The 12,500-nt window shown below is 40.4% G+C and overlaps 1 protein-coding gene across 1 annotated transcript in view; it reads left to right on the top strand.

Moving 5' to 3' along the window:
* The window catches only part of LOC143297137 (zwei Ig domain protein zig-8-like), a 44,326-nt gene extending 38,135 nt beyond the window's left edge, over window positions 1–6,191 (top strand). The window contains exons 6-8 of the mRNA XM_076609313.1: window positions 1,124–1,147; window positions 4,454–4,525; window positions 5,941–6,191. Of these exons, the coding sequence (XP_076465428.1) occupies window positions 1,124–1,147; window positions 4,454–4,525; window positions 5,941–6,191 (347 nt within the window). The remainder of the gene's footprint in view (window positions 1–1,123; window positions 1,148–4,453; window positions 4,526–5,940) is intronic.
* The last annotated feature ends 6,309 nt before the right edge of the window (window positions 6,192–12,500 follow it).

The raw sequence follows: 12,500 nt of genomic DNA, 5'->3' as shown, positions 1-12,500 counted from the left end.
AATTAAAAAAAAATATATATATATATCCAAGTTTCCTTTGTACTGTCACTGCTTTTATGTAAGAAAATGAATAAAATAAGAACAGCAACTGGAAAAGTCCTTATCCAAGGGTTACTGATTTTACGTTGATTGAATTTTGTGAGCTGGTTGGTTGATTATATATCAAACTAGCTAGCGACCGTGGTTCCGTGGCATGTTTCGATCTCATGGGTTTTTTGTGGGTTTTTTTGTTTGTTTTGTTTGTTTGGTTGGTTGGATGGTTGGTTGGTTTTTCTTTTATACTTTTTTTTAGTTTCCCATTTTTATAACAACATAGACAATTGACAATGGTGGTGTGTGTCCATCGAGATCGATAATGACCATCGTTGTCATCCAGCTGGGGGATCTGGGGAGGGTGGTGGTGGTGGGGGGGGGGATGCTCATGAATCTGTCTGTGAATAGATGGCTGAATAGTCCAATCTGCGCACGAAATGTTCGCTGGCAGTTGGGGCAGACAAAGACAGGCATATCATTGTCAATTTTATGTCCCGACAATTGACAATACGACATAAATGAATAAACTAAACAAACTAGTCAACCAGTAGAATTCCAACAAAGAGCCAATTGGGCTCCAAATTAAATTCTGAACTATTTCAAACACACGTAGATTATCATATAAAACGTGTGTGTGTGTGTGTGTGTGTGTGTGTGTGTGTGGTGTGTGTGTGTGTGTGTGTGTGTGTGTGTGTGTGTGTGTGTGTGTGTGTGTGTGTGTGTGTGTGTGTGTGTGTGTGCGTGTGTGTGTGTGTGTTCGTGTGTGCGTGTTCGTGTGTGTGTGTGTGTTCGTGTGTGTGTGTTCGTGTGTGTGTGTGTGTATGTGTGCGTGTGTGCGTATGTGCGTGTGTGTGTGTGTGTGTGTGTGTTCGTGTGTGTGTTCGTGTGTGTGTGTTCGTGTGTGTGTGTGTGTGTGTGTGTGTGTGTGTGTGTGTTTGCCTTGCGTCTCTCTCGTCTCCTTCTCTCTTATCTTGTGCCTTGCTGATCTGATCACCCACGTCACAGAGACCCATAGATGATCATACAGAAGGACAGAGAGGTGTGCACAATATCTTGTTCTGATGATGTGTCCTTTTCTGTCTCTTCCCAGCTTTTCCGTCAACAATCAAAAGAGGTCAGTTGCTGTGTCTGTCTCTGTGTCTGCCTGTCTTTCTCTCTGTCTGTCTGTCTGTCTGTCCTTCTGTTTCTGAGTACACTGCATAAATCCTTTTTTTGTTTATTGTTTATTGTTTTGCTTTGTTGTTGTTTTTTTTGGTTGTTTTTTTTAATATTTTTCTTCTCCTTTTCTTCTTCTTTTTTTTTTTGGTCGTCTTGCCTTTTTTACCCCTTTGGTCCGATCATCCTTTTGGTATCTGAAAAGCAATCTCTGTTTATAGCTTACATGATGTGAAGCGTCAGTTTGTCTGTAATCTATATGTTACGAAACGAAAGTACATACGCACACTCGCAACACACATGCATACACACAGACACAGACAGACAGACAGACAGACACAGACACACACACACACACACACACACACACACACAAGTACTCACAGACACAGACACAGACACACACACACACAAATACTCACACAGACACACAGACACAGACACACACTCACACACACACACACACACACACACACACACACACACACACACACACACACACACACACAGCCCCTCCCCCACCCCCGAACTCCTTCCCCGCCACCCGTCATTACTCGTTGGCAAGCGACTGTTCTTCGCAAAGAATTATCCACACATTAAAATCACATTGATATTTCACTATTGTTCGGCTATTTAATTCTGTTCCATGAAGGATATCTCAAACTGGAGTTCAGCCAGCTGCATTGCTCGGACGGAAGAGCCTAATATGGTTGTAAACCGCTACTAACTGTGTGTAGCATGGAACTTACCAATGGCGTAGTTCGGTCAACGTAGGCATTTAGTCACGTGTAACTGTCAAAAAGATAGAACCAAGCAATGCTACTGGCTCCTGGAACATATTCTGGGACTGGTTTGTCACTTTTGAGCTTTGAGCTTTGAAACGGGTTTGGGGGGGTTGGTTTTGTTTCGATTCTTTTCTTTTCTTCTTTCTTCTATCGTTTATCGTCCTGTTAAGAATGTCATGGTCCAATGGGCTGTCAACACGCACCTCCTCACCTCCTCTCCCCGCGACCCCCCCCCCCCCCCCTCCAGCTTATTCTTCTCACTCTTAATTTTGTGTCTGTGGACATATATATTAATCGTTTTTATTTGTTTTGTTTGTTTCTTTCACACACACACGCACACGCACACGCACACACACGTATACACATTTTTTTCCTTTCTGCCCCCCCCCCCTCTCTCTCTCTCTCTCTCTCTCTCTCTGTATATATATATATATATATATATATATATATATATATATATATTTCTTTATTTTCCCTCTCTCTCAGTTATAATCAGTGCAGAAGTTGCTATCTTATTTGGACAAAACAGAAAACATACCATCACGTACATGAGTCTATTGTTAAGTCAGTCTGAAATAAGTTGTTGTTTTTTTTAAATATATATTCTCGAGTGGATGGTCGAGTCAGTCCCCATTCATTTTGGCATTTTGTTATCATTATATTTTTGTTTTTCTTTAGTTCCATTTCCTTGAGGTTTTGTCAGGATATGACTTAAGTTTTTTTTCCAACGATTGCATATTTTCTTGGTTTAAACTGATTGAATGGTTCAGAGAACAAAGAGAGGGTTTTTGTTTTTGTTATTTTGAAGCAAAAAATATATGAATTTATGTTGTTGCCCCCTTGTCAAAAGACCTTTCTTGGCAATGAATAATTCCAGTGTCCAGTATCTCTCTCTCTCTCTCTCTCTCTCTCTCTCTCCACTCCTGCTCCATTATCTCATTCCTCTCCTCTTTCGTTCCCTTCCTACCCCCCACCTCCCACAACCCCCACCCCCCCACACCACCCTTCCCCCTCTCTCTAACTGGTTAGTTGTGTGCATTTCACCATTCGCGAGAGCATCCCAATTTACATGCACCGTTTTCCCTCCGCACACAGGAGATAATGTGCGTGATGATTAGGGGATTTCACACACTGACAAGCCCGAAACGGGTATTACCTCATTTGTTTTTTGTTTCTTTTTTTTTTTTTTTTTTTTGGGGGGGGGGGGGGCGCGGGGGGGGGGGGGAGGACTATCGATTGCAAATCGATTCACTTCGGCTTTGTGCGTGTGTGTGTGTGATGTGTGCGCGCGCGTGCGTGCGTGTGTTTGAGTATATATATATATATATATATATATATATATATATATATATATATATATATATATATATATATATATGGGTGGGTGGGTGCTGGGTTAGAGTGGGAAGGGTATAAGTATGTGGAAGGATGTTGGGACTACTGGTGTGTTCGTTCGTGTGTGTGTGTGTGTGTGTGTGTGTGTGTGCGCGTGCGCGCTTGTGTGTGTCTGTGTCTGTGTGTGCTTGTTTGCGTGCATGCGGGTGTGTGTGCGCGTGTGTGCGAGTGTGCGCACGCGCGCGTGGAATTTGCGCATTATTTGCATAGCAAAGCGAGCGCTGTGAACCAGTTATTAGCAAACAAATCTAGTCACGAGGCTTTTTGAATGAAAAAAAAAAAAAAAGTTACCAGGTCTCTTTCGCTCTTGTTCGTTCAATTTCACCTGATTTGGCTGCTGCATTAGCCTCCTCAGTTATTGTGGGTGGGTTTTGGGTGTGGGTGTTTTAATTTTTTGTAATACGCTCAAAGGAGGCAAAAACGTCCCGATAATTCGGTTTGCAAATGTTGCCTAGCTACACTTTTGGAGTTAAAGGACAGTTGTTTTTTTCTGAACTTTTATGTGACATTGTTGTGTAAATATTTCGAAATGTTTGTTCTGGGCATGAAAACCTTGCTTTGTAGTAATCCTCCGTACACCAAATAGGAGTGAAAGGATAATTAAAACTTGACACTTGTATCACTGAGATACAGGAATGAGGTGTGTGTGTGTGTGTGTGTGTGTGTGTGTGTGGCGGGGGGTGGGGGGGGGGGGGGGGGGGGCTAGGGGGGGAAAGATGACACAGTATATAGTATGATTGTGCTTGTGTTCAGGCTTCTTTTTATAATTATGTGATCGTCTGACGAAAATTTGGCAAAAAGCACTTTGTATATGTGCGTGAATGTTACTGAACCTAATCTTATTTCGAAAGTTTCTTTTTCTGTCTTTTTTTTTTTTTTTTAGCCTTTTTTTGTTTGTCTTCCCCCCCAAGTGTTGACGATGTTTTAAAGCCCTTGTGTGTATGGCTGCGTGTGGTTGGCCGGGCTGCCTCCAAGTGTTCACGATGTTTTAAAAGCCCTTGTGTGTATGGCCGCGTGTGGTTGGCAGGGCTGAAAGCTTGATGTTAATGATCAGGATCTCCACCAGTTTCTTCTTCCTTTTGCAGACGAAGACACAGCCGAGGAGAAGCTGGGTCAGCAGATACACACCGGCGACAAGGTCAACGGTTCTCGGCACGGTTAGTCTGTCCTCTGGGGTTATTATCTATTTATTTATTTATTTATTTATTTCACCCATAGAGCAGTGAGGTGCAGTAAGGAACTACTACCACTACTACTACTAATAATAATAATGAGAAGAAGAAGAAACTATAATCATAGCGCCTTTCGAAGTGAAATACGCTAAACTGCGGCAGTGCAATGTGCAGAACGGGTCTGTAGATTCCATATTTCAGCCAGCTGATGGACAGGGCAAGCAGCGAGACCAATAGTTCGAATTATCTACCTTTGTATTTATAAAGAGTAATCCGACTTCCATTCTGTCTGACGCGCGATGTCTGGGTGTCCCAGTTTACATCGGTTTTGCTGTTTGTATTGATCTGGAAATCTGTTTCTGTCTTCGTTCCTGTCTGTATTGTTCGTACGCCTGCTTTTATTATGTATTTATTTATTTATTTATTTTTATTTACCTAGAATCGTTTGTCCACATTCTTCCAGTCTGCCCATTTTGGTCGATGTCTGCGTCTGTACACCCAACTTCCGGTCTGTTTGTATCCTTGACCGTAAATCTGCCTTGTCTGGGCGGCTAGATGTTAAAAACAAGCAAACAAACAAACAAAAAACAAAGTAAAAACAAAAAAAAGCAACTACAACAACAACAACAACAACAAAATTAAATGTGTCTTCAGCGTTGGTAATTGTTGTATTGTACTGTGTTGGATTGTCCCCCTTTAGTGTTTAACTCTGTTCGTACGTAAACTAATGTTGTATTTCATGTCTGATTGTTTAAGTGCAACTCTTCATTCTTCCCTTTCCGTACGAGTGCGTCTGTCTAATTCTCTGCCCTTCCGTTCAGCGCGCGTATGTCTGTCGGTCTGTTTGTCTTGTCTGTCTGTCTGTTTGTCTTGTCTGTCTGTATGCCTGTTTCTGTCCTCGCCGTTGTCTCTACACCATTCTCTCTCTCCCGCTTCTGCCCCCAACACTACCATTCCTGGCTGTTTATCTGAAATTAATGTGTATCCACCTATCCAATTATCCATCCATGAGGGGGTCTGTGTCTGTGTCTATGTTTGACTGACTGTCTCTTAGAAAAGACCAGCGCTTGCAATTCATGGTACCTCCGTCATTCATACAGACACAGAGACACAGACACACACACACACACACACACACACACAGACACACACACACACACACACCCCGCCACCTCTTCCTCCTCCACCCACACACTTACACCTCTCCCACACTTACACACACACACACACATCTTTATGTTCGATTTAAGATTAATCACCACGTATATTAATTTCTCTTCGTCTCCCTGCCTCCTCCCCCACAACACCCCCTCTCTCTCCACACACACACACACACTCACCACCACCTCCACCACCATACCACCCCTACCCCCCCCCCCCCCCCCCACCCCCCCAAACAGACACAGACACGGAGCAGAGCCCCCGAAAGAGCGTCAGCAACAGCGGCAGCGGTGGACCATCCACGTCATCGGCTGCCCGTGCAGATGGGCGGCATCTGTCGCTGTGGGTCAGCCTCGCCACATCTGCTGCTGTGGTCCTTCTCCTCCAGAATTTACAGCGCCCCATGCTGCCCCACCATCAGCATCAGCATCAGCATCGGCAGAGGCAGAGGCCGCCTCCTTTCCTCTTCAACTTCTTCTGTGCTTCATGATCTCTGGCACTTTATTGTCTTTTTGTTGTTCGGTTGTGTGTGTGTGTGCGTGTGTGTGTGTGTGTGTGTGTGTGTGTTTGTGTGTGTGTGTGTGTGTGTGTGTGCTCTTTTGGGGGTTGTGGGGGGCTGGGAGAGGGACAGGACACGTCATGCTGTCGCCATTCCGTCATGGAAGCGTCATTACGTCATGGAAAAGTGATTTTTCTTTTTTTTTCTTTTTTTTTTTCTTTTCTTTTCTGCCAGGCGCTTGCTTGGGTGCCCAGTGTGAGAGACACGTCATGGAATCGTCATTTTGCCAGAGAAAACTGTCATTCTGCCGTCTGTCTTTCGTTTTATGTTGTTTTGTTTTCGTTTTCTTCTTCTATTGTTTTTTCTCTCCCAGTTTTCTATGCATTTTTTTTTTTTTTTAAATGACGTTGCTGGATTGTTGTCTTATGTGAATTTGTGATCTCCGCCCCCACTTTTTCCCCCTTCTGTTTTTTGTTTGTTTTGTTTTGTTGTTTTTTTTCCTCACAATTTTCTGATTCATTGGGTTTTTTTTGTTGTTGTTGTTTTTATGACGGTTGCTGGATACTTGTTTTATGTTGATTTGTCGTCTCCTCACACCCCCTCACACCCACCCCCCACCTTTTTTTTCTTTCTGTTGTTCTTTTTTTTTTCTCCAAATTTTCTGATACATTTCTTAAATGACGTTGCTGGATTGATGGTTTTTTGCGAATTTGTCCCCACCCCCACCCGCACCCGCACCCCCACCCCCTTTTTTTAATATTTCATTTTTGTTGTTTGTTATAGGGTTGTCTTATCAGACTAGCTGCTGTCTTTATGACGTTGTGTGGTGGTGCTGCTGCTGTTTTTCTATTCTTTTCTCTTTTTTTTTTATGACGTCTCCAGGATTGCTTTTGGATTTGCTTCTCCCTTCCTTATCCACCCCCCAACACCTCCCCCCCCCCCCTTTTTTTTTCTTTTTTTTTTCTAAACTTGATGTTTCACGTGATAACTCAACGGTTGCTGTGTTTTATGACGTGTGGAGTCATGCTGATACTGCTGTGGTGGTGGTGTTGATGGTGGTGGTGGTTTCTGCGGGAGACGGGGGTGGGGGTGGGGTTTGGGGGGGTGAGGGGGTAATCAATGGAGTCATATTTATGTATATATTTCTGATGTTATTACTCCACTTAAGCGTTTTGCTGGTGGAGTGTGGTTGTTTCTTGTTGACCTTACACTCCCATCTTACATCTTTCGTGGCTGTCTCCTCTTTTTTTCCCCTTGTGAGTGTGATAAAGTTACGTGAATACCCTCCTCCTACTCCTCCTCCTTCTCAATCGTCTGTGAAGTGATATTTTACTTGAGATATATTTCAAACCCACGGCGAAATTTTGCGACACGTTGTTTTCCCTCACATCAGCTGTGACGTGTTTTTTTTGTTTTTTTTTTTAAATAAATCTTTATGTGAAATCCTATCGCGGAAGGATGTTCTTGGACCCATTTCCAACATCCGCTATTTATTTATATATCTAACACTTGTTTGTTTGTTTGTTATATGCCTGTTGTGCTTATTAAGCAGCCCGGCAACCCGAAAAAGGAGAGTTCAGCAATAAAAAAAAATATTTAAAAAAAGAAGAAAAAATAAAACAAGGTTTTGAACCATCGCGCACTTTGTCCGTGAATGGACACGTCAACAACCCGTTCTGATCAGAAAGCGACTACTTCTGGAAACTTGAAGAAGACTTTTTTTTTTTTTTTTTTTTTTTTACTTTGCGTTCTCCAAGTTTGATGAAGAACACACAATGTAGAAAACTGGTTGTGATCCTGTTGTTGTGTGCAGAACTGACAGGCCTCCTGGAATGCTTCACTAAATGTTTCAATGACTATTGCACGTCAGGCTGCGGGAAGCATGATTCTCCATAATTATGCAGAGGGAGAAGGGCGAGAGATATTTTGTGGGTGTTCATGATGATGCCGTTGCTTTGTTCTTGTTGTGCCTATGGAATTCTTCGTGGAAGAAAAGGAACGGTGATGGGAATTTTTTTTTGTGAAAAGTGCTTTTATTCCCCCACACACTGAAGTGAGTCTTTTTATTGAAGTGAAGTGGGTTTTTAATTTGACTACACATTGCGGATGTTTTTTTTTTGTTTTTTTTTTAGCATTCCAGGCCGCAGTCGATCATGTGTAACATTATTTTTAAAACCATTGTAAACAAACACTGCAACTATTGTTTAAAAAAAAAATCTATTTCTGTTGCTCTGTTATTGTTTTAAAAAAATCATCTTTTCTGTTGCTCTGCTTTTTGGTTTTTTTTTTATCATCTTTTCTGTTGCTCTGTTGTTTTGTTTGTTTGTTTTTTTTTGTTTTTTTTTAATCATCTTTTCTGTTGCTCTGTTTTTGTTTTTTGTTTGTTTGTTTTTTTAATCATCTTTTCTGTTGCTCTGTTTTGTTTTGTTTTTAAATTCATCTTTTCTGTTGCTGTGTTTTTGTTTTAAAAAAATCTTTTCTGTTGCTCTGTTTTTGTTTTAAAAAAAAATCATCTTTTCTGTTGCTCTGTTTTTGTTTTTAAAAAAATCATCTTTTCTGTTGCTCTGTTTTTGTTTTTAAAAAAAATCTTTTCTGTTGCTCTGTTTTTGTTTTTAAAAATTCATTTTTTTCTGTGGCTCTGTTATTGTTTTAAATATTCATCTTTTCTATTCCTCTGGTTTTTGCCTTTCTTTTCTTCTTCCTTTACGATTTTCTGCTTTTATTTTCTCCCCCCCCCCCCCCTCCTCCCAACACACATACACGCCACCAGTCCAATTTCCCACTTTTTCCCCATCAGGTCTTGACTTTATTTTCCCTGCAATTTTTGGTGTGCTCTATTTGCTGTTTTGCCCTGGCGGTTAGGTCTTGATATTGTGAACACTTGGCTGGGCACTTGCTCAGCTGTCCAGTCTGCAATATCCTACATGCCGATACTGTCTTTGGTGTATTTTATGATGCCTTTTCCTTTTTTTTCTACAATTGTTTGTATAATGATCTGGGGATGAGAATTAAACGGAAGGGCCGACGCCCTGAGCAGAAAGCTAGTTTTATTTTTACCTTAAGGATTTTAATGGTTAAGACATGTTGTTTGCCAGGTGTTTTTTTCTTTTCTCTTGCTCTGCCTTTCACGAAGTTTCGCAACTCTTATATACCGCTGAAATTTTCATAGCAAAGTGTGGCGTATAGTTTTTGGTGAAGCGCGTATCTTCGTCTGATTCAGTTTAGTTTTGTTGTCGCTCTCTGATCTCTGTTAAGGTAGGTCACACAGATTTCTGCTGCCCATGAGAGAGAGAGAGAAGTGGGGGGAGGGGGGAAGAGAGAGGGTGAGAGAGAGGGGGAGAGACAGAGGGAGAGAGAGGGGGAGAGACAGAGAGGGAGAGAGAGATGTACCAATACTAGTTAAGCTATCATTCCTCTCCATCTCTCATCTTTTCAGACACCCCCTCTTTCTTCTGTATACACTATATATATATATATATATATATATATATATATATATATATATATATATATATATATATATATATATATATATATATATGAGATTTTTTTTTTTAACAAACCTGAACATGTCGCACAACATAACGCGTACGCAGACAAGCACATGCACGCACACGCACAGTTAACTGAAAGTCTAAGAAAGAAAAAGTTATGAGATAAAAAAGTACACACACATCGATGCAAAGCACGATTTCTATTTCCCAGGGAACCGCCTCTCCTCCCCCCTCCCACTCTGTGTGTGTGTGGGGGGGGGGGAGGGGATAGAAGACAATTTTTTTTTAAGTAAGAGAAGAAGAAAAAGTGATGGAGGGAAAGAAAACTCGTGCACTTCCTGGTGGAAAAAAAAAGAAAGCTTTCCGGAAATGTGATGCACCTGTACTGAATGTGCGTTTCATTTAAAAAAAAAAAAAAAAGTCCCAAGAGAAATGCCTCTGTAATTATTCACATCCACCACCTCTTGAAAAAAAAAACATACAAAACAAAACAAAAAAAACAGCAAAACTCAAAAGTGAATTCGAAGAGGAAAAACAGAGGGTACTCTTTTTCCCTTCCGATCTGGGAATGGTGGAAAAGAGAGAGCGAGGAGGGGGAGAGAGAGAGCGGCCACACACACACTCTCATTCACGTCAAGAAGAGAAATAGAAAACGATGAAAAATCAATAAACTTGATCCGTTCGACAAGACATGAAAGCAACGAAATAAGAAACGAAATGCACAAAAAATGAGCAAACACACACTCTCTCTCTCTCTCCCCCTCCCTCATACACACACACACACACACACGCGTACTCAAACCATTTCATGATGATCATGACTTTAATGTCTCCCAGAGCCGTTGTATTTCTTTCCTTCACATTCCGTTCCCTCTCCCCTCCCCTCCCCCTTCCACCAAACTCCACTCTCCCCTATCCCTTCTTCACTGAACGTGGAAGAAGAAGAAGAAGAAGAAGAAGAAAAAAGAAGCAAAAGACAAAAATACAGACGATGAACATGACAGTCGTGTAAAACAGTAAAACGAGGTATATGTATAAGAGAGAAATGGGAGAAACCAAGCAAACACACACATCCAAATCTCTAAATGTATTGCAGATGATGGAGGGAAAAACACACACACCCCTCCTCCACCACCACCACCCAAACGAAGAAACTATCTTTTTTTTTTTTTAACATTTTTAACACGAATTTATATACTAGTCTCCTTCCTCTTCTCCTCCCTCCCCCGTCTTCAGAAATACTTATAAAAAATACTTCACTACAAAGTTTGAGAGGACTGAGTTTATTTACTACTTTGACCAACAGTCAATCACCGGTGGCCAGTATTTGACAGCGACCAACAGCAAATATAATAAAATAATAATATATACATCAAAAACACTCAAAAGAAATTAAAATGAAGACTTTGGAAGGTTCATAAAGACAAACCAACCAACCGGATACGCTTCTTTTCTCCGATTTTGGTTTGCGGAAGATATTCTGGACCTATCGATTCAATGTGCAAACAGCCGAAGCTCTCAATACAATGAGATGCGTCAAAAGAAAAAAAAAAAGTTTCAGAAAAGATTTAATGTTGAGACAATCAAGACATCATCATTACGGTATTGAAAGAAGATATCAAGCATTGCCGAAAATAAAAGTATGAATACATGTTGTTGTTGTTTTTTTTGGTTCTTTTCCCCAATCGTTTCAGTAGGAAAAGGTTAGTGTGTACATTCATTTCATTTAAAAAGAAAGAACAAAACAAAACAAAAAAGATTAAGGTTGATTGTTCTCTTCGTACAATGTATCTCTCTCACACACACACACACACACACACACACCTTTTCTCTGTGCTAGTTTGGGATGACGCAAAAAAGAAAGAAGCCAACATTAAATTGCAAACGCACAAGTTTAGAGAGAAGAGATTTATCTCACACTGAAACTGACACCCCAAAATAATATAAAAATTGAAAAAAGAAAAAGTGACAAAACAACATGAAAAATAGAATTCCGAGCTGAACGTCAGACTGTAACCGACCAAAATTGAAAAAAAAAAAAAAAAAAAAAAGAAATGAAGTGAAATGAAAGAAGGCATTACTGCAACAAAATTAATCTTAAGTCGAGTTCAGACAAGCGAATGAGAAATGTGCTTGCTCGCTGCATTCGATGAAAAAAAAAACACAATTGAAATAAAAAAAGGGGTGATCACCAGAACAAGGTGGAAATGGATGATCATTAGCAAGTTAGTTTATGAACTACGCGATAAAATGAAACCAGTTTAATAACGACAAGGTATTAAACGTACAGAGAAGCTAGAACACTGAAACAAACATAAAACCACTTTATCAAGGACACGATAACAGTCAGCTTCAAAATGTGATAGGTCGAGGGCAGACCAACCCACACACGGTACACACACTGCATCTGTTTTGGACTCCATAAAACAAATGGATACAAACATCATGACCAAAACACACACACACACACAAACACAAACAAACAAAATCATCATGATATGATAGCGAAGAATTTTGTACCATTTTGATGGGGAAGAAATTGCATCGATAAAACAATCGTAAAGTATTTTTTCTTTCTTTTTATTTTATTTTTTTTCTTTTAAACTGAGACAAACTAAGGTAACAATAACCAAAAATAACGCCACTGAAAAATCCCCCCAACTATACAACCAACAATTCAAACAATATTATGAACAAAACGATTCAATTCAGAAGATGAACAGAGTTCATGTTAAAGTAATAACAACATCGCGATTTAAAAAGAAAAAGAAAAAAAAAAATAAAAACAAAAACAAAAAACGCTATT

This window comes from Babylonia areolata, chromosome 22, assembly GCF_041734735.1.
Source record: "Babylonia areolata isolate BAREFJ2019XMU chromosome 22, ASM4173473v1, whole genome shotgun sequence".
NCBI classification, from domain to species: Eukaryota; Metazoa; Mollusca; class Gastropoda; order Neogastropoda; family Buccinidae; genus Babylonia; species Babylonia areolata.
Note: the sequence above shows the minus strand (reverse complement) of the source record. Positions and strands in the feature narration are given on the sequence as shown.